The sequence below is a fragment of the Barbus barbus genome, assembly GCF_936440315.1.
Source record: "Barbus barbus genome assembly, chromosome: 36".
Classification (NCBI taxonomy): Eukaryota; Metazoa; Chordata; class Actinopteri; order Cypriniformes; family Cyprinidae; genus Barbus; species Barbus barbus.
Genome location: NC_136714.1, coordinates 14,340,574 through 14,363,616, shown reverse-complemented (window position 1 = coordinate 14,363,616; position 23,043 = coordinate 14,340,574). Strand labels below are relative to the sequence as shown.

Genomic DNA, 23,043 nt, shown 5'->3' with positions numbered 1-23,043 from the left:
TTGTTTGGTATTGACTTTCCCCCATAATCCAATTCCAAATGATACTGGGTCTCTTTCTGATTGAGCCATAACTGTTCTTGTTTTTCTGTCGCTTATTCCTCCAACCGTTTTCCATTTCCTGCATTTCCTACCCATTCAGAGTTGGAGTGTGTTTTCCAATGGAGGCTGATGTAAATATGACAGCCCATGGAAATGGGATAGAGTGGCAAATTGAATTACGGAGCGGCATAATGTGCCAATATGGCAGGTGCACGCAGTCATGTCTGTGCGGACACCATTGATTAGTGGCACCTGTGTCTGCCGATTCTGTTTCCCGGACAAGAATGGATATCGGCCCATGACATTTTTTTGTGAATATAAACCTTATGCCGCTCAAAATGGGTAAAAGACCAGCACTCGTGTTATTGCCTTTGCCAGCATGGATGAGCCATCTTGGTCTGCAGAGGCATGTGTGCAAACCATCCACTCTTAATATTGCTTTACATGGCAATGGAACCTGTCAACACTCACGCTCACGCCTGCCAGAATTTTACATCGAAACGGAGAGTTCTTGTTGCACCATTGCACCAGCAAGTGATGCAAAACAAAATAGTTTGTTCTACCCATATAGACAAGGCTGGCGAAACCATGGTACCCATTTAACACGACACAAATGTTCAAGTTCAAGTTTATTTGTATAGCGCTTTTTATGATACAAATCGTTGCAAAGCAGCTCTACAGGAAATTAAGTTTTTATATATTGCAGAACTTTAAAATATTTAACTTATAGCAAAATTTGGTAATTCTGTATGTTGTCTGAGCGTTGGCATCCTCTGAGGTCCTCTGAGGGTTTGGCATTATCTTTTCTCAGGTGTTTGGTCATCTCAGATCATTTAAGGGTTGGATCCAGACTGAAGTTTCTGTAATTCCTAGTTACCACGGGATGTTAATCCCGTGGCAGAAACAGAGAAACAAATAGAGACATAATTAGCATAGCTGCTGTTCCATCTAAGCAAAAATGATTTGTTCAACCCAAGCTGAAGAATAATAATAATGTACATTTGATCAGATATAACGGCAGTACAAGATTATAAAATGCATTATGTGAATGCTTGGCTAAAGAGATGTGTCTTTAATCTAGATTTAAACAGATAGAGTGTGTCTGAACCCCGGACGTTATCAGGAAGGCTATTCCAGACTTTGTGAGCCAAATGTGAAAAAGCTCTACCTCCTTTAGTGGACTTTGCTATCCTAGGTACTACCAAAAGTCCAGAGTTTTGCGACCTTAGGGAGCGGGTTGGATTATAGCGTGGTATAAGACAAGTTAGGTACGCAGGAGCTAAACCATTTAGGGCCTTATAGGCAAGTAATAATATTTTGTAAATGATACGGAACTTAATAGGTAGCCAGTGCATAGACTGTAAAATTGGGGTAATATGATCATATTTTCTTGACCTGGTAAGAAATCTAGCCGCTGCATTTTGGACTATCTGTAGCTTGTTTATTGAAGATGCAGGACAACCAGCTAGCAGTGCATTACAATAGTCCAGTCTAGAGGTCATAAATGCATGAACTAGCTTTTCTGCATCAGAAACAGGTAGCATGTTTCGAAGCTTGGCAATGTTTCTAAGATGGAAGAATGCTGTTTTTGTAACACAGGAAATATGATTTTCAAAGGACAAGTTGCTGTCTAATATAACACCCAGATTTTTGACTTTAGAGGACGTAACAGTGCATCCGTCTAGTTAATCTAGTAAATTGTAATCCAAGAGATTCTGTGTAATGTTTTTTGGTCCAATAAGTAATATCTCTGTCTTATCTGAATTTAATAGGAGGAAATTATTGGTCATCCAATCGTTTACATTTTTTGCACAATCTATTAGCTTAGATAGTTTAGAAGTTTCATCTGGTCTTGTTGAGATGTATAGTTGAGTGTCATCAGCATAACAATGAAAACTAATCCCGTATTTTCTAATAATATTACCAAGAGGCAACATCTATATTGAAAATAGCTGAGGACCTAGGACAGATCCTTGTGGTACTCCATACTTTACTGGTGATAATTGAAATGACTCCCCATTTAAATGAACAAAGTGGTAGCGATCGGACAGGTAGGATCTAAACCATCTTAAAGCCTGCCCTTGAATACGCAGCACTAAAATCAAGTAATACTAGCAATGAGATGCAGCCATGGTCTGAAGCAAGAAGCAAGTCATTTGTAATTTTAACAAGTACAGTTTCTGTACTATGGTGAGGCCTGAAACCTGACTGAAATTCTACATAGAGATCATTTTCAAGGAGCACAATTGAGCAGACAACTTTTGATTTGGAAGATTTTAAATGGGTCTGTAATTTGCCAGTTCATTAGAATCTAGTTGTGGTTTCTTAATAAGAGGCTTAATAACCGCCAGCTTGAATGGTTTTTTGATAACGATGAGTTAATAATATTGAGAAGCGGTTCAGGTAACAACTCTTTCAGTAGTTTAGTTAGTACAGGATCTAATAAACATGCTGTTGGTTTAGATGCACTGATAATTTTATTTAGCTCTTCCTGTCCTATAGTTGTAAAGCACTGCAGTTTTTCTTTGGGTGCGATGAATGAAGCTGAAATACTAGATGCAGTAGAATCTACATTTGATATTGTATTTGTGATGTTATCTATTTTATCAGTAAAGAAATTCATAAAGTCATTACTATTAAACTGTGAGGTAATATTTAGATCAGGTGGCGTCTGTTTATTTGTTCATCTAGCCACTGTGCTAAATAAAAACATTGGATTGTTTTAGTTATTATCTATGAGTTTGCAGATATGCCCTGGCGGCTTTTAGAGCCTGTCTATAGCTGGACATACTGTTTTTCCACGCAATTCTAAAAACTTCCAAGTTAGTTTTTCTCCATTTGCGCTCAAGATTACGAATTTCTTTCTTGAGAGAATGGGTATAACTGTTGTACCATGGCGCAGTAAGTTTTTCTCTAGCCTTTTTCAATTTGAGGGGGGCAACAGCTTCTAATGTATTAGAGAAGATAGTGCCCATGTTGATAGTCATTTCGTCTAGTTCATGTGTATTTATGGGTACACAGAGCAGTTGAGATAAATCAGGCAGGTTATTTGTGAATCTGTCTTTGGTGGCTGGAACAATAGTTCTGCCCGGACGATAACGCGGAGCCATATAATTAATATCAGTAATACGCAGCATGCACGATACAAGGAAATGATTAGTAACATCATCACTTTGAGGTGCGATATCTATATCGGTAAGATTAATTCCATGCAATATAATTCTAGCGTATGATTAAAACGATGACTGGGCCCGGTGATGTTTTGCTTGACTCCAAAAGAGTTTATTAGGTCAGTAAACGCAAGTCCTAATGCATCATTTGTATTATCAACGTGAATGTTAAAATCTCAGACAATTAGCACTTTATCAACATTAACTAATAGATCTGCGAGGAAATCTGCTAATTCTTTTAGGAAATCTGTATATGGCCCTGGCGGTCTATACAGAGTAGCCAGAGCAAGAGATAGGAGAGATTTCTTTTGCATATTTAACAGTGTAACATTAAGCAGAAGTATTTAGAATGAGTTAAACCTCCTGTATCCTGTTTTCTGAGTAACATTGAGAATATCACTATATATTAATTTCATTTACAATAACTGTTTTGGGTGCGAGTGATCTAATATTTAGGAGCCCAAGCTTTAAAAAAAAATTTGTTCACTTATTTTGCATTTTTCTGGTTTAATCACGATCAGATTTTTTCTAGATCCTGCATTAAATTTATATTTTGATCTCGCTATTCGAGGAACAGACACCGTCTGTATAGATTGGACAACGCAAGTACTTCTATCTTTTAAGTGGGTAGAACAAAAGTCATCATAGCAGTTATTTGAGAATTGGCTTACTAGTCAGATGGAGCGTAGCGTCCTGTAGTTGTTGTCCGACAGGAGTTCCGCTCCGACTCTGCTGGGGTGCAGGTCATCAGCACGGAAAAGCCTAGGACACTCCCAGAAAAGATTCCAATTATTAACAAAGAGCAGTGTCTATTCTTTACACCATGACAATAACCATTCGTTTAAAGCAAAAAAGTCTGCTGAACCTTTCGTGTCCTCGTCAATATGTGGGAAGCGGTCCTGACACGATGATCGTCGTCGCGGGCGATGTGCTGCGTACCGTCTCGATCAGGCTCCTGAAGTCCCTCTTCAGTGTCTCTGTCTGCCGCAGCTTGGTGTCATTAACCCCCACGTGCAGCACGACAGCACCGATGCTCTCGTCACCCTTCATGATCGCGGGTATCTGCGCAGAAACATCGAGAACACAAGCACCGGGGAAATAGTGAGTGTGCACTTTACCTTCAGCTAACGTAGCACGGACGTGCTGGACAATGGAGTCTCCGACAATCACAGCGTCGCGTTCCGTCTCGCGGAGGGGAGCAAAGCGGTTCCAGGTGGAGATCTCGAAGACGGAAGGGAAGAGGTTGTCGCCCGGGGCCTGGCTCGCATCTTCTGCTGCTGGTGCACCCAGGGTCCGTGGCGTCCCGGCGCCGGAGTGAAGGACATCTGGGAAGATCGCGTCCTGGGTGCACAGGGCCTGTGCAGAGAAACACACGGAGTAGAGGTGGTGGGAGTGTTAGCAGCGTGCTGTATACTTACCCCGGACTTGTGAGCATCAGCCCGGGATGTTTCCAGCACGGCTCTCCGCTCTCTCAGCTGGGCCTGCTTCTCCACCAGGTCGCGGATCTGCTTCTCCATGGCCTCCAGCTCCAGCTGCACCGAATGCAGCTCGAATGTGTCCTCATCTGCACTCAAAGGTAGAAACAATTCCGCCATTTGAACAAGTAACAGTGAAACAATGGTAATGTGTGTGAATAGAGTATTAGCAATGTAAGCGAGATTAGCGGCAGCCACGCTGCTGATGCTAACGGGCTATATGCTAATAGCAGACTCGAGAAATCAAAATAAAACTAGTGATAACAAGGCGCTCTGATTGGTTTTGTTTTAGAATGCTATAGGGGATATATTCACACGTTATATAAACGAAAATGATAGTGTATAAAATTGTTTTTAAGATAGAAAATAGACGATAAAGAATCAACTTGATGGAGCTCAAACTCAAAACATGCAGTCACAAATCAGCGCATGCGTATACTTCAATTGCTATTACTTTGCAATAAGCATCTAGATATTAGCAGTTAAGTAGTTAACATGTAATACCAATGAACATGTTAGCAATAGCATATATATTTTTAACTTTGAGTTGTAAAAATTTAACAGAAAGTTAATGTTTTATTATATTGTTATTATTATTATTATTATTATTATATATCATCTGCATCAGGCTAATCTTCCATATCTGTGTATCCCTACCAATAAACACAAAATGAATTAGAGATTCAGCTCAAGGCCACCATATATATCCTCTTGCCTTAGGTTTGACTGGCATGCAATCCTTTCTCAAAGAGCTCCATTTCTCTCTTGCAACTAACACAATCTTTAACCCTGTTGCCTTGGTATCCTTGCAGAAACCGGGTGTTCATAAGAGTTCAATTTTCAGAGGCTATCCTCAGGCTGGGAGCACAATATTGTTGAAGAATCCTGCCTGTACAATAGCAATGAAGCAGCACTTCAGATGAATCGTGCAAGCAAGCACAATCAGCCCTGTGCACGGAATGATGGGATGCATAGTAGTGGGACTATTTGTTCACATGACTGGTTGAGTCTCGAGAGCGATATATTTGTTCTTCATTCAAAGTCACATTTCCATCTAAATAACAAAGCCAACACGTGATTCCAGCTCGATTCCATCGGAAAGCTTCAGCTCCAATGTAACCTTTTCTCCTTAATCAGTTCCTTTGTAGCTAAATGTCAGTAGATTAATTGAAAACTTGGGGCGGTTTAAAACAACAGCTGACAATTAATTTCTGTTGTTTCGGGCTCCCGCTCTAAATGTGTTTGACAGCAATACTGCGTCAGCAGTTCATTGCACCATGTGGAAAGTTTGGGTCAAGTATCCGGATGCATGCTGTTGGGTTTCCACCCCTACGAAGTTGTGCTTTAGCACCTTAGCTTGCAGAAATCCTTTTAGGTAAATGTGTTTTAGCCTCGAGTGCAGCAGGAGGAGATGAAGACCATCTGAGAGGATGATGAATGATGGCTCCTGAAGGAGCAGCTGCCCCTTTTCCAGCCAGAATACACAACCTACCGCTCTCTCTCACCCTTCTGAATGAGGAAAAATATAGCTCAAAGCCTCAGGGAGGGATTTTGTGTCGTCCCATCAGACAGTTTTAGGAATGGAAATGTAACAGATGCACGCTGGAGTTTATTCAGAGGACATTTTTGTCATTTCTCCACAGGCATCAAAGTGAAGGGAACGTTCTACATGTCATCACAGGTGCCGTGATACCAAAACAACGGTTTGTTTGAGGTAGTGCCAAAGGCTGGAGAAGATCTGCGTTCAGAGCATCCTCCATTTTTATGGAAATAGCTCGCATTGTTGTTCATTATTTATGGGACTCTAAAAACAATGCGTTGTCAGCCTTTGGTGCCGTTGCGTTTTTCGATGCTCTGTACGTGCTCCCTGCAGAGCTCTGAGCTACTTATACAAGTGCTATGGGAACCTAAGGCGATTTTAGAGGCAGAGCACACTGCCGTCCCATCTACATCACTGACTCCCGGGATGAAATGGATGTCTGCCCAACCTTCCTAATGATAATTTTTTGTTTTTCAATTAAACCGATGAACATATACTTGCTTTGTTTACAAATCACTGAAGCAAGTCGCTTTGTTCACGGCTCATTCCTCCCTTGCGCATCTTAAGACATAAACTATGGAATATGTAAAAGGGCTTTATCACTTTTGGCATGCTACATTTTTCTACAGGGGATTTGAGGACTTGAGATGAGTAGAAACACAATATGAGAATGTGTAAAAATGCCCTTGCTGTGGAAAATGAGTGTACCTGGGCCTTTGACGTGGCGCAGTGGGAAAAACCCTTCCTTGTGTTCATTGGAGCTGCGAGAATGTCTCTTTTGCCTTGTCAGATGCAGAGCAAACTTCCTTTCCATCTTTCATCATGCCTCTGTTTATCCCACTGTACAGGAATGCACATATTCTGCCTGACTGCATCGCTTGTTCTTGCTCATGCAATCTCTGCAGATTTAATTACACGCTTTTCTAGACTCGTATAAAAAGTGGGAGAGAGGTAGGAAAGCCAGTGATTGAGGAAAAGAGACAGGGAAGAGTGGGCCGAGCAGTTCTCTGGGGTCATGTATTTATGTCGGAGGAATGGAACCCTACTGTATAATGATTTGCGATGACCTCCCAAATGAGCAGATTATGCCAGGGATGTCGGGAGCAACCATAATGGGCCTGAGGCTCAGTAGGGTTTTCCATATAGCCAAGTGCCCGACCGCATAGATGGGCTGTGAGAGTGGAATACACTTGCACTTTCTAGGGCATTTACCCATGTACATAATTTTATCTTCCCCACTACAGCTTTCTGAAAGTTAATGTGTTCTGTCATACAGATTGTGACACACACAAAATAGAACATAATTGTTGGTAACTACCTCACAATATGATACCAGTAGTAAGGGCACTTTTGGCACTTCTGTCCCACCACCGTAATATGGGCACTTTTGTGTCAGTAGACCTTATAACACACTTTTCATAATCTCCAGAGTTAGTTAGCTAGCTAGTTAGTTTATTGAAAGTTATAAAGTCCCACCACAGTAATATAGGCACTTTTGTGTCAATAGACCTTATAACATACTTTTCATAATCTCACTAGTTAGTCAGCTAGTTAGGTTATCAGAAGTTATAAAGTCCCACCACAGTAATATGGGCACTTTTGTGTCAAAAGATCTTATAAAACACTTCATAATCTCCTTAAATTAGTTAATTTGTTAAGTTTAGTTAGTTAATTTGTTAGTTAGTTAGCTAGTTAGTTTATCAGAAGTTATGAAGTCACACCACAGTAATATGGGCACATTTGTTTCAAAATACCTTATAATAGTGACTTTCAAAAGTGACTTTCTTTTTCATTTATTGAGATAAATGCTAAATTTATATATCTGTACAATGTTTTACACACAGTGCAGGAGCTGCAGCATCTTTCCTTCTCTATATAAATTTAAAAAGTCCTGTTATACACAGACAGCTAATACAGAACCTTTTAATTATTTTATTTTTTTCCCCCACCAAATTAAATCAATTTCAGCTGCTTTAGTTTAGGCTTTAGCACCTGAAGTCTTTCTCTTTTTATGACGGGTATCAATGCTTTGTTCTGTTTACTCTGACAACTTTATTTTGGCCGCATTTTGCCGCAACCAATGTGGTATGGAGAAGAAGAAACATGGTAAATGGGGGCACCGCTGTGCCATGTCAAAACATCAGTCATTCCTCTGCAACTACTGAAAAAGGGAGTTTTTCGTCTGGTGAGCATCCCAGGGAGAGCCTGTCATATCTGTCAGTCGCGCAAAATTCGTGTTTCAGGTTAGTGTTCCCAGCCCAGGAGCAAATATGTGGCTAATGGCAGACTGGCGGCCTCTCTTTCTTTTGTGTAGGATGATCCAGGGGATTAAAGCATCTGCCTGCCCTCCGCTCTCTATAATGGCATTAGGAAATGGATATGCTTTAGTATTCCGTTAAAGAATATCTGATATGAGGGCTCGGCTGATTTAATTAAGTAAAAAGCTAGACCTGAGAGCGAGGGGGAGAAACCAACAAAGGCAAACACGGAATAAGCGAGACAGACAGGCTGAATTCATTGTGTAGCCTCTCAGCAACCAAGCATAGTCACTACAGCGTCAGAATATCGTGAGAATGTTTTAACTGTGTTAATCTCTATGTCAACCATTCATCCATTCACCAACAGTTCCCATCTTTTGATCTCAACCCTTTGTCATAACCAGGCATGACAAGCAACAGGATATTTTGGGAGTTGCTTGGTTTGTTTATAGGTAGCTCCGCCCACAGTGGAATCTTATTGGTTAAAAATCAATATCTATACCTACCTTTACACACTAAAGTGATAGCTTACTCTCACGTCACTCATGTCATTCCAAACCTCTATGACTAACTTTCTTCTGTGGAACACAAAATAAAAAAATGTCTCAAGTGTGTTATGTTTTGTTTGATTTGTTGTTTTGGTTTGTTTGTTTGTTTGCTTTGTTTTGTTGTTGTTTTGTTACGTTTTATTAACATTTGTTGTTTTGTTCTTCAAAAACTATTCTTCAAAATATCATCTTTTGTGCTCCACAGAAGAAAGTCATACAGGTTTGGTACAACATGGGGGAGAGTAAATTAATGACAGAATGTTCTTTTTTTTAAAGGTGCAATTTAACTGTTTACAAGCTATACTGTAAGTGCAGTCAGACTGATTCTCACATTGGAGGAGCCGTATAGTGTTATAGCAGAAAGCACAACATTTCGAGTAAGGGGCAAAGATGAAGTCCATTTTTAGAGACTTGGAAACCTTTAAAAAGCCTAATTCTCTCACATCCAGAAAGCATGTTAGCAGCAAATTTCTATCACACTGTGGCAACCCCCAAAATGTGTTTCTTATTTCTGGCAAAAAAGTGACCAAAAAATTACCTTGTCCTTGTCTGTTTTGGAGAAGCCAAAATGTTTGTTTTTCATTTTAGTATGTGTTGTGACTATAACCTTGGAGAAGCCAAAATGTTTGTTTTTCATTTTAGTATGTGTTGTGACTATAACCTTTTCTTTCCAGAACACCGACCTTTCCTTTCACTAATAACAGCCACAAATGTTTTCCACGGCCTCTAGCGGGTCAGCCGTTCAGTGCAGTTCTGATTTAGTGTGTACTTTTTATAATTTAATTATTTTATTTGTTTTTGTTTTGGGGCAAGGACCTTTTCTCATATTACATGACTGACATTCCCATCAAAAGTTTGGCGATTTGTGAACAGCAGGAGGTAATACTGCTCACTGCTTTTGCTCGATTCTCATTAGCTAATTAGTTACGGAAGAGTCCATTCACCATTCAGATTTGCAACAGTTCAGTTTCTACGGTCATACATCCTTGTGGGCAACTATTTTGACACATTTCCTATCAAAACAGGATGTTTCAAACAGCTTGTCTCTTTTTAAAAGAAATTGCCAATATGCTTTAGTTACTTCACATTTGTTCATTCCAGGGAGCATTTGGTTGGGTGAATATTTGTGCCATGCATCATGAGTCATCAAAACTTTAGCTCTGTTTTCCTGAAGGAGAAAGGCTGTTTGAGTACACTAGCATATAGATGACCTTAAAGGTTCTTGTTGTGATTTCATTGGGTCCTTCGTAAATGGAGTGACTTCTAAGTTATGAGGGGTCACTTTACCTCAGGTGATCCCACAGAGATATGCTCTTGAGATTGAAGAGTTGCTGGGTGTGCTATCAGATAGCAATTACTGGAGATCTGTGCCTCTCATTCAAAATTAATGGTAGCATTCCCTTTCTGGTCTCTAGGTCTCATCTGTGTCCACCTCAACTGTCCCTTTGCTGTATCAGTTCTCTGTCTCACCCCCGTTCTGTCCCCAAACACACCTGATGGCTTTCGTCTGAAGCTATTTTCACCGACTGGCTATAACATTCAGATCCGCTTTTGAACATCTAATAGCAGCATTGTTGGTATTCAGGTCTTATCATTGTCCTCCTACTTCTTTTCTATTCAGTCTTTTTGACTTGCCTTTAGTTTGAGCTCTTCCAAAAGTGTGACGAATGTAAATGTCACCTCTTTTCAAGGATTTCTAATCAGATTCTGATTGTCTGTTTAAAAAAAACAAAAAAGATAGCATCACTATCCTTGTGGCCTCCTGGTGTGTTGTGTAGAGGTGTTCAATTGGTCTCTTTGGCATGCTGTTCAGAAAGGAATGGATGTGAAGGTCAATCTATGTGTTGTGTGGATCGTGCTAGACCACACAACCCTGCCCTTTCCATCAAATCCCTTTTGAGATGAAAATATGACTCTGCTCTCCTAACCTTTTAATTACATGAAGGCTCAGCAGGTCAGGCTGGAATCTGCATGTCTGTGGGTATGTACATCTGCTCACAGTACTCCATCAGTGCCCTGAATGCCTAAACATCCATGGCCTGATGACATGTCAACTCCTGAAAGACATATCCCGATTTACCAACCATTAGGATTGACTAGTTGGCAAACAACCAATTATTTTTGTACACCAACGTTCAAAAGCTTATGAATGTTTTTGAACGAAGTCTCTCTTGAAAGATGTATTGAAATATTGTACATTATTGAAATATATATTATAATGTAAACTAACATTTATTTTGTTGGTTGTAGTGCTCACATTAAAGCACTGGCACTAAAGCGGTATATAAATTTTATTTATGAATATTTTTTGTTGTTGTTATTTAAAAATTAAAATAAATTAACACAAGAAACAAATGAATGGTTTTATTATAAAAAATGGGCTACTACTACTAATATTTATTATTATTATTATTAATTAGAATATTTAATTAGAAAATTAAATAATTAGAACATTTTCTAATTATTAATTAGAATATTTATTATCAGCTAAATGAATAAATGTAAATGTATAATAAATTAGAATTTTAATATTAATATTAAGATGTTTTTGAAAGAAGTCTCCTAAATTTAATGCATCCTTGCTTAATAACAGTATTAATTTTATGATTAAAAACGCATTAAACACATAGTGTATTGAATGGTAGTGTAATGAATTCATGTTCCTTTATAAAATACTGACTTATGCTAATTAATATATTTGGAATGTTAAAGTTAGATTAGTTGTTGTTTTGTTTGGGGTGATATTTTTGATAAATACATTTTTTATTTTAGTTTTTTATTTATTATTATTATTATTATTAAATAAAATGTATGTATGTGTGTGTGTGTGTGTGTGTGTGTGTGTGTGTGTATATATAATTATTTTTTTATTATTATAAGTGTTATATATAATTATTTTTTTATTATTATAAGTGTTATATCAATTTAGATGTAAATTTTTAAAATGTAGTTTTGCACATCCTTTAGTTACACCGTGGCAGTGCTGACCAGCATGGATATTCAGCAGGATAGTTTTTTAAGAATTTTTGAAAATATCAAACTGTTCATGGCAGGTTATCTGGCACACATTTCTAACTGCCCACATTGAATCTTCTCATGAATGTTCTGTGTAATGTCAGAAAGCAATGCTGGATTCCCCAAAGCAGAAGGAAATTAATCTGTGAAAACAGACCTGCTGGATCTCTAATTCTAAAATATTGGAGCTATAATTCCTTGTTTTGCTTAATGAGCCTCACTCCTCTGAAGAAGTGTCTCCAAAGTTTAAGAGAACCTCAAAAGTCACTTCAAAGTCAGAGGCGGATGGTGGGATCCGCCAGATGTGACCTCTCTGTCTGGCTCCTCCAAGGTGGTTTTAGGACACCGGAGTGTCTATTCCCATCAGCGAGGCTTATCAGAGTGGCAGCAGCGGTGTCTAATCACCGCCCAGCAGACAGACAATAAATCCCCCCCTATTATGGCTCAGGTACACACACGCTTCAATCCTCTCTGATTAAAGCAGCCTGATAGGACAAAGACTTGATCCTTAGAAACACTTGCATTTTGTCGCTGACTTTGAAGTCCATGAATCCAACGTTTTTTGACCAGTGACATTTTTAGCTGGAAAAAGCTTTTCTCATGTTTGCAGATTACTGATAATTGTGCTTTAATGGGTCCACTTATCATGTTTAATACCTCATGAGCAGCAGGTTTCTAGGTTTTGATGAGGACGATGATGCTGTGCAAACCTGTGTGTGAGGCAGCTGGCCAGGAGTGAGCTGTAGTGTAAGGTCATATATAGTGCTGTCAAAATTAGTGCGTTAACGCGGGGGATTCATTTTTAACCCCACTCAAAACTGCTGCTTCTGTTTCTTTTTTCTTGACAAGAATTGTGTTTTAGACACAGAACGTCTTTACAAGATCAAACAGAAGACTTTTCATATACACATTCCAACATTATTCGTTTTTAATTTCAGAAAAAAATAGCGATTTAGTTTTTTTAAACTAGTTTAAAAATTTAGTTTTTAGTGGTTGACAAATACACTACCACAAGAAACAAATGTATTTATTAAAAATTTTGAAATAAATAACCTGTTATATTCCTTGCTTATCAGTTGCTTTGTATAAAAGTGTGAAAATAAGGAACCATAATATAAATATTATTAATAATGTAATATATAATATATAATTATATAATAAAACATAATATGATATTTTTTAGATGTCTATATAAAACTACCAAAGTTTGATCGCAACATCATTGCTGTTAATATTGTTCACCAACTGTTTGATCACATGCCATTAACTGTATGGTACAGACATCAGCATAACAGTCACCACTGATAAGCTACTTCTAAATATAATGTAGAAACTGTAATTTTCTGTAAAGCTGCTTTGCAACTGTTTGAATTGTGAAAAGGGCTATACAAATCAACTTGAATTGAAATGAATTGCATTGAAGTCTATATGAATCTCTGTCTTTCTGTAGCAATACATTCCCAATTATAACAGCATATTTTTTAAATGCCTTGCTTTCAAGCTTTTGACTATGTGAAGTGCTCTTGGGTTGGTGCGCATGTAAAGCGAGACACAAGGGTTCATTAATGCAGCTCATGCATGCTGACCCCAAAGTTAATGTCCCTATCATTTTGGAGTAGGGAGCGTCTCTCAAGTGGGAGAACTCATGTTTAATGCATTGCACTGGTCCGAGATTTTAACCTCACCTGAAGAGAAGGGGAGAGAGTGTGACACGAACTAGGCGGTCCCTTAGCTCTCCGGTCAGGGGCCAAGCAAAGCCTAGGGCAGAAAAGCCAATGCAGAGTTATTCTGACGGCTGACATTTACTTAACATGGATAACCCTATTTGTGTGGCCTGTGCTCCAGGGGTCTAAATTCAAGGGTGGCCCCAGTCCCCTGTGACTCTCAAACAAATCATGCGACAAATCCTAAAGAAGGCACACTGTATTCTCTCACGGCTCTGCCGAGTCTCTGCCGATCCACTCTACTAAAAAAAGACCTGCAGCTTAGACCAGGCTGGTTTACAACCATAGCCAATATTGTGTTGATGAAGGAATCCTGGGTGTTTTATAGGCCTATGCAAAGCCCTGTGAGGTATATTTAGATCGTGCCTCAAGGGTCTTGTTGTAAGCGGCTGGGTTTGAAGAGTTTTGTTTGGTACTGGGCGATGATTTATGCCGTGGTCACCTATGGATATTTGCATGGATTTCTGTGTACTTTCTCTAATGTTGTTTAAATTCAATTGACATGCAGACGCTCTGAGCAAAGCTGAGGCACAAATATCCATCTTCAATGGCTTTGCGTTGAGTCCCAGAAGAGGAATGCTAATTAGCACATTAGCTAAGATGAAAATTTGGTGAAAATGCTAATAAGAAAATTGTTTTTCTAATCAGACTCTGACACATTGCACAGTTTCATAAAGCCATGTTGGCTCTAAGTGCTTTTTAAAACTGTTATGCGGGTACCAGAGGCGGTGCATTAGCTAAGCTTCTGATTTGGGGCCTTAGCAGCAGATAGATGAGCTCAAGACCAGGTGCTGTTGACATGTTGCAATTAATGAAGTTTCACAGTGCGCCGCGTCAAGAGAAAGCATTGAACGAGTTGAAGTAATGTTCCGCCAGGGAACTGATGATGAATTTCTCCCTCCATTGTTTCTTATTGTTATATTTATGAGGATTTTGCTGTTTTAATGGCTGTTCAATAATGACAACAAAAAACTGCTCTGGAACAAAATAATAGATTAATGAGACCAAAGATTGCCCATTAGATTTATAGCTCATGTTTAACCACTGTAGAGACATCAGAGCCAGTGGCAAATTCCTGAAGAACTGGCTGAGATGAGGCTGCTCTTGGCACATTCACATCTCTGAAAATGTTCAAGCAAATTATCAAATAGACACCATCTTTATTAACAAACCGCATATGTGAAATCTAAACAACTACATTCTCACCTTAAAAAACTCTTAAAACTACAATTTGTGACAATGGTAGTATTTCTAAAATTGTAGTAGATGCCATGACACTTGCAAGCGGAGTGATACAAATGGTGAAGGTTCCCGTGGACCAGAATGAACTGTTGTATATTGTATTATAATATATTTAAAATTGTTCTCTTTTTTTTTTTACGTTTAAACATTTACTCTGATTTTGCAAGATAATACTTGGCTTTTTCAAATGTGCTAGTTTTCTTTCCTCTGACTGCATAACACTTTGAGGGTCGTCTATTGGTGAATGGCTTCCTCCTAATTATTTTCTCTTTTCCTCTCCCCCTTTCACACAGGAGCTGCTCAGTTCCCAGGTATGGCTTCCTTTTTACCTCTTGTGTTCGTGTGTTCGTTGTTTTCTTCATTCCCATTTTCCAAATAGCTTGTCCTTTACAGCTAGCAGTGTTAGTCATAACCGAAACCCTTGCTTTTCTTCTACCTCTGACTCACTGACTTCTCTCTCAACCTCCACCGGTACAGGTGCTGTATCTCTCCAGCACTTCATCTTCTTTGTTCCTTCTAACATCATCTGTCTCGTACCTTTCAGGACAGAAATTATACCTCATTCTCTCCGGCATCTCATCCAGTTGAATGTCTCCATTTTCACAGAGCACATTTACACATTACACATTTACAGATATACAGATATGATACAGATATAATTTCCTCTTCAAATGTGGGGAATGTGTTTTGAAGGAGGGCGGTAAAATAAGTAATTTAGTAAACCGTACTCAAACTCTCCACTCTATCAATGTCTTGCCAGCGCCTCTCAGGTCTTCCTCATTTTATTTCTTGCCATTTATTTGCTAAGGCTCATTGAAGACAAGCATGGGTTCAGGATATAAGAATATTTTAGATTTTTCTTTTATACTGTATAAAGGACATTATATTACTAATGGTATGTTTACTTTAAAGTGGTTGCACACAAAAGCATCATAAAAGCTCATAGTGATAAAATTATATCATGTTTGCAAAGTCTATTTCATCCATTGCAACAAGGCTGAATTCCTTTTCTTTGATAAGTACCTGCTTGTACTAATAACCTTTTCATTTGTGTCGATTTGTGTGAAGGTTTGAAATAGATATAATGCACACTGTAATTTATTGATGAATGTCTCATGACTCACTTTTTAATTACTTGCATAAAACTTCAAGAACAATATGTTTTTGAATCACATACAGGTTTAATTACATGTTAAATATAGTATAATTATGCTGAAAAATTTGTGATTATGTATGCTAGGCCTGGGTAAAAAAATATTAATTTCTCTATTTTAATCAATTCTCATTTTTATGAAACGATAGTGATACTTAAATCCCAAGAATCGATTAGTCTAGCCTGTTTTCAGTCCATAAACGGAACATTGTAGTGTACCTCCCATCCAATAAATCACATGAGCATTGTGCTTTATAACATTTTTTGATATGAAAAAAAAAATTCTTAACATTTTATTAGAGTATTCAAACAATAAATGCCGTTTTGGCACTGTTTAATGTGGAGTGACAGATCGCTGTAGCGCCTCAGTTCAAGAGCAGCAACGCAAAGTGTGCGTCAACTTATCGTCTCCTCTGGTTTAATATCATTTTCAGCACAAAATGAACATGAATAAACATCCAAAGGTATGTTAAAAGAGAGTATAAATGACTAAAATCCAATTACGTTCTAATGTAATCACTCAATCAGTCTTTCAGTCACGGAAAGATGTCAATACAACAGCTTGTAAACAATGGCACGTAACGTCACATTTACAAAAAAAACATAATCGTGTCCATAAACTTGTTAGTCAGCTAGAAAAATGAACTCTACAGAGAAGCAGTTTGCTAAATATATGCACCATATAACGTATTCATTACAATTTTACCGTTTTTAAATGTTTAATTTATGTTTGAATAAATCCGTCATGTTTTTATGACAGCCACTATTTAAATGTTTATATTTATAAAACAAATTGTAGTAGTAATATAGGATAATTAAGTGTTAATCGATATTGAATCGAATGGGAAATCGAATCGAAAGTTAGTGAGTCAGAATTGTACCGAATTTAATTGAACTGTGAAATTTGTTTTGAAACCCAGTCCTGATGTAATCTATGTATCTGTCACAGCTATTCCTTGGTAGGTTTTCAGAACACTGCTCTTTTTAATACTCAATTGAAACTAAATGTATTAATGTATTATGTAAACTGCTGTACAAATTAAATCTAATAATAAAGATTTAATTGCACAAGGCCAATACTGTCGAAGATTTCAGGAGTTTATTATTTTACTTTTTCTTTTTTTTTTTTACATTGTTCCCCTCTTTTTTAATTATACTGCCTTTTTTCAGCATGGATAATTTTTAATTAGAACTGTTGTATGACCGCTGTTGATTTATAATATCAGCCTTAGTATTTATTATTGGGCAAAATATAAAAATAATTATTGGCTATTGTGTTAGCAAGAGTTTCTACATTGGCGCTTTCTTAATCTAAAGCCACAAAATACATTTACAGACACCCTTATTTATCTCCTACTAAATCGTCCCTGTCCTAATATACTCTCATCAGCACAGAGGGAGGAATGATGCTTCTTTTTGAGTGTCAGGCCACATTAGAAGGGAAAACTATACACCCGTCCCGCTCCAGACCTGAAGGGGGGCGATGATTCAGACAGACAGTATTACGGCCAGCAACTTTAGCCCACACTCCAGCAGCCCTTTACGATTAATGCCCTTCTCCTCTACAGTCTATCAGCCCAAACATGCTGAGGCACAGGATAAATGCTCTCTCTTTCAGAAACGCACACACACAATCTGCACTTGGCAAAGGCACTGTATTTTTTGTCTTGCGTTTCAGTTATTAATCGAAGCCAAGTTATTTGTATGGGTATAAATTAGAAGTGAGCTGAAGAAGACACTCCCAAGGGGGATTGGATGAATCCCAGTCCTTGTTAAGGACCCCAGTCCTTCATGGCCTTCTGCTTGGTTTATGCCGCATTCTCTCGCTCTCTCTCTCTCTCGCTCTCTCTCTCCCCCTTTCTCCTCCAACTCTGCTTGTAAACAGAACGCTCTCTTGCCAAAAAGAGGGCCGTGCTGATGATGCTCCTATTATTGTGTTAGCTGGCTCTTGTGAAATTACTGTAAAGTGATCCAGAAGATCTGTGTTAGCTAAACACATTAGCACAAGGCAACACAAAAACATGCCCATAATGGTTTTTGTCTTCATCTTACCTTGACAACTCAAAAGAAGTCTTTTTTTCTCCATTTTAAGACCCTATTAAATGTAGAAATGCACAATATCAGTACCATAGAAGTTATCAGACAATGTTAGATTTATTTTTTGGTCTCGGTGAAGACTACATATTGGCTGATATTGCATATTTCGCTATGCCTGCTTTATTGTATTTTTCATATTTAAATTACCTTTACCTTTTGCCATATAATGCTCACTTAAAGGGATAGTTCACCCAAAAATGAAAATGTCGTTCCAAACCTATAAGACCTTTGTTTATCTTCGGAACACAAATTAAGATATTTTTGATGAAATCCGAGAGCTTTCTGATCCTGCAGTCAGCAACGCAACTGACTCATTGAAGGCCCTGAAAGATAGTACGGACATTGTAAAAACAGTCCATGTGAATCAGTGGTTCAACCTTTTACGAATTTTACGAAGCTATGACAATACTTTGTGCACAAAGAAAGCAAAAATAATGACTTTATTCAATATGAAAATAGAAACAATTTTGAGAAATTCATTTTTTAATTTATCAAAAATGTTGTTATTGGTTAGTTATGAGCTAGTTGTAAAAAGTAATTATAAGCTAATTGCATTATCCTAAAAAGTCTGCCATAAGCAATGTTTACTACTATCTAGTCAGTTTCAGGTGGCGTTTATAATTTAAGAGGAGAGACAGTGTTTTATGTTGAGCATTTGACTGGCCACCAGTCTGTGCAGTGCAGGATGAGTCATCCATATGTTTAGTGTGTTCCTTGGAAGAGAAAGTGATTCAATATTAAATACGTTCCAAAGATTAATTTAGTTATAGTTCATGACTATGCTAGTAGAGATCCTCAAAGCTAACCAGTATGAACTTAAAGTGACAATTGTTAAATTGTGATTTCATTTGACTTTAATGTTAGCTGCTAGGGGAAAGCAAAGCTGTTCATCTCTCTCTTTCTCTCGGTCTCTGCATTGCCTCCTCTGACCTCAAGGACGTGGCTCTACCACAAGGACTCCTTGTTCTGCCTCTTTGGCTGTGATGTCATCTTAGTGAATGCATGTGAGGATTTTTATTAATTTTTTTTATCTGTGGCGATCGATAGAGGAAGATGTGAAAGGCAGAGGGCAGTTAATCTCCTGCCGCCTGCATGGGGATTCTTATCCTTGTGTGCACAGACGTTGCCTAGATCAGGACGCCCGCTCGGAGACAATGCAAAATACACACCGAACTGCCCGCACAACCTCGGCTCAAGGATGTCGTATTTAGATGGATGGCGAGGAGAGGCCATGTGACTCCGGCACAGCTCACTGATTTCAGAGTGAGGGACAGGTGCTGGAGGTCCTCGTGGTGCACCGTCGTGCTGAGAGGAGGAATGCTGGGAAAGGAAGAGAGAGAGAGGGCAAGGCAGATGTCTGCTCTTCTGCTGTGTTTGTCTTATCTGCTTTCTTTTGGTTTTGTCCCTCTTTTCATCTCTTCCTCTCTGGCCTTTTGTTTTCTGGTCTTCTTGTGGCCTTTGTCCACCAACAGGGTGCAATAATGTGCGTTTCAAGTAAAGTTTTCAAAGCAGCACCTTAATCTAGCGAGACTGACAAAGAACTTGATTGCACAAAACCAGATCACTCCCATTATAAACATATTTTTTTCTACTTCTTTTTATCACTACAAAAAAATTGGGGTCAGTAAGATTTTTTTTCAGTATTTTTGAAAGTCTCTCATGCTCATCAAGGCTGCATTAGATCCCGAATACATTAAAAACAATATTATATCACATTATATCAGAATATTGCGCTGTGTGGAGCACTGGCTGTTGTCAGACTCCTTGTTCAAACTAAAATCTCACTGGATTATTGCAATTAATGGCAAAATGAATGTTTGAAAATGTAAACTGATATTTCCTACCGACAAAAAAGATAGAAATAACTGATTTAAAACCATTTTTTAGCTGGTGAAAATACTAGTGTTCTAATAATTTTGGTCACCACTGTATAATCTATAAATAATAGTAATATATTTTTTTGTAGTGTGGAAAAAAAATGTATATGTATATTTATATTTGTGATATTTAATAAAACATTAAAATATAAAATAGTTTAGTTTTGACTTTTTATAGTTGCATCAAAACTGGCTTGTCAGATAAGACAATAAAGTTACTTTAGATGTTAAAAATTGTGTGCTCTGTTTTTTGTTTTTTTTTGTGGACAGCTTATGTTCCAGCAGTCAGTTATGTAATCGTCTCTGAGAGACTTTTCACCAGCAGAATTTTGCTGGAAAAGGGGTATTTGTTTATCCATTACCATTGAGACTCAGTCACAGCGGCAGAAGTCCTTTCTTCCTCTCCCTCTGCTGAGAGAGATTTCCAAATGAGCGAGCAGGGGTGGCAAGGCCTCTGGTGCTGCGCCCGGCCCCCGTCGGCTCTCTGACGCATTAATCATCAGGCTGCCATCCATCCCTTCCCACACGCCACATTCCGCTGCTGCTCTCATCCAACCATCATTTTACCCTTCATTAGCACTAGTATCATCACAATTTACTTATCCATACGTTTGTGTGAACGCTTCACGGCTGCTCAGCGTATGAAGAGAGTGGGAGGGGGTCTTTGTGACTGAGGGGCTTGCTGAGCCTTTGAGGGAACTCGTTCTGTTTTATTCTAAAGAAACAGCAGTAGAAGTTTCCTTTACACATGCCGTTTCAAGCCCTGCTTGTTAAACAAGCTGATATTTTTGTAATTAAACACAACAAAGATCCATCGATGGAACTTATTCAACTATAATATTTGCATTAAATGCGCATGCTTTTAGGCTGATAGTATCACCGCCGCACTCAAATGGAGTTATTTGTTGTTTTTACATAATATTGACTTTGGAATCAGTTTAAATATAAAATATGTATTTTAAATATATTATATTATTAGATAACTTTAGAGTACAATTAGCACTCAAACTTTAATGTTTTTTTTTTTTGTGGAAGTGTTAATCATTCAATAAAGCAAAACAAAACTTCATTGAATTAAGCCAAGGGATGTCTGTGAAGGATTTAGCCGAAATATCACAAAAGCATCTGCGGAGTGACACTCCTAAAGGCTTAGCTTATTCCAGTTAAGCTTGATGTATTCTCCTAAGAAGATTTAGTAAATTTGTCCATGTTTCATAAGGTTTGTCGTTGAATTCTGTGCATCTAGCATGGAAATGGCCTTTGCTGAAAAGACTAACATTGCTGTAGCATTTCAGGCTTTTTAGTCTTGGTTTGGTGCTGATTTAGCTAGTTAAGGGGCCTGATGGGGACAGCGTCATCCAAAAGAACATATGTTGATCTTTTTAACAAGGGTGACTGAGTTTAAAAGGGGATGTTGGCACGTGTGTCTGGAGGTCTCCTTATGCAGATGGAAGGGCACGGTGACGTAATCAGAAGACATGTGCTTTTTCTTTTTTTTTTCTTTTTTTAAGTGATTTCAAACAAATGATATCAGACACAGTCTGTGGGCCTACAATAAACCAGCGTTAATGACACACCAATATGCAGAACTGGTTCTCATATTAGAATGTACCCAGTCTTCATTGAGACATTAACATCTAATTCAGATAAAACGTTAGTATTAGAAGGATCAACCAAAAATGGATCAACCAAAAATTATCATCATTATCTTTGTTTCTCATTTTTTAAAGTATATCCTCCTGTGACTGCTCCTTTACTTATAAATAAAATAAATGGGATAGGGGCTGTCAAGCTGTAAAAGAACTATAAAAGTATCAAAAACGTGGTCTGTACAACTTGTGCGTTATATACAAAGTCTTCTGAAGTCATATGATAGCTTTGTGGGATGAGCAGAATTTTTTTATTTGGGTTAACTAGTTCTTTAACATACTACGTACTAAGCATGCATACTGAAATTGAAGTGCACACTACTGTTGAGAAGTTAAAACTTTTATTGGTCACACTTATTTTAAGGTCCAATTCTCGCTATCAACAAACTATTAACTTCGACTTTTGCCTCAAACTCCTAATTTGATGCTTATTAATAGTAAGTAAGGTAGTTGTTAAGTTTAGGTATTGGGTTGGATTAGGGATGTAGAATATGGTCATGCAGAATACAGTATGTGCTTTATAAGTACTAATAAACAGCCAATATGTCAATAATAGGCATGCTAATAAGCAATTAGTTAATAGTGAGAATTGGTCTCTCACTAAAGTGTTAAGGTTATTGCACACGGAGTTCGAATTTTTTTTTCATATTTGTTATTCTAAAAATTCGTCACACAGAAACCTTGCACACTCAGTCCGATGCGTATTAATTAATCCGTTGCAAAAACATTCGCAGAACAGTAGCTACTAAATGGAATCTTCAAGCAGAGGATGATTTTGTTGTCCTCTCGCTTCTTAAAAAGAGAAAAAGAAAGGAAATATTGGGTCCATCCAATCCTGAGATATAGAGAGGAAGAGCTCCCCCTCCTTAAGGAGCATCAGGATTATCCCGGGCGGTTCAAAATTTACTTCAGGAATGTCAGTGGCTCAGTTTGATGCTTTGCTAGCAATACTAGAGCCACATATTAAAATGAAGACCTCCAATTTCTGTGAACTCTGTGTGCAAGGATCTTAACCGTGCTTTGTGCTGCGAGACGAAGTGAATGAACTTGACAATCGCCATTCTGGATTTTGGCATTCGCTTGTATAGTGCCTCTGAATTGTCAAAACACCTCTCAAAATGCTTGCTACGAATGCTAAAAATGCAGAAAATCAAGCCCGATCCAATTTTTTTTTTTATGACGAAAAAACGTTTCGGAGGCAGTGTGTAAACATGATTGACTCATGATTGAGTGTGAGGTTGTATTTATTTTTCAAT

At 38.1% G+C, this 23,043-nt stretch overlaps 1 protein-coding gene across 5 annotated transcripts in view; it reads left to right on the top strand.

The window, feature by feature from the left end:
* Positions 1-23,043, top strand: part of LOC306855829 (cell adhesion molecule 1-like) — a 353,210-nt gene that overhangs the window by 208,045 nt on the left and 122,122 nt on the right. For 3 of the 5 annotated variants that reach the window (XM_079394726.1, XM_079394724.1, XM_079394728.1), the window contains exon 2: positions 15,305-15,322. The exons of the other annotated variants lie outside the window; for them this stretch is intronic. In XM_079394726.1, the coding sequence (XP_079250852.1) occupies positions 15,305-15,322 (18 nt within the window). The remainder of the gene's footprint in view (positions 1-15,304; positions 15,323-23,043) is intronic. 5 annotated transcript variants of the gene reach the window in all.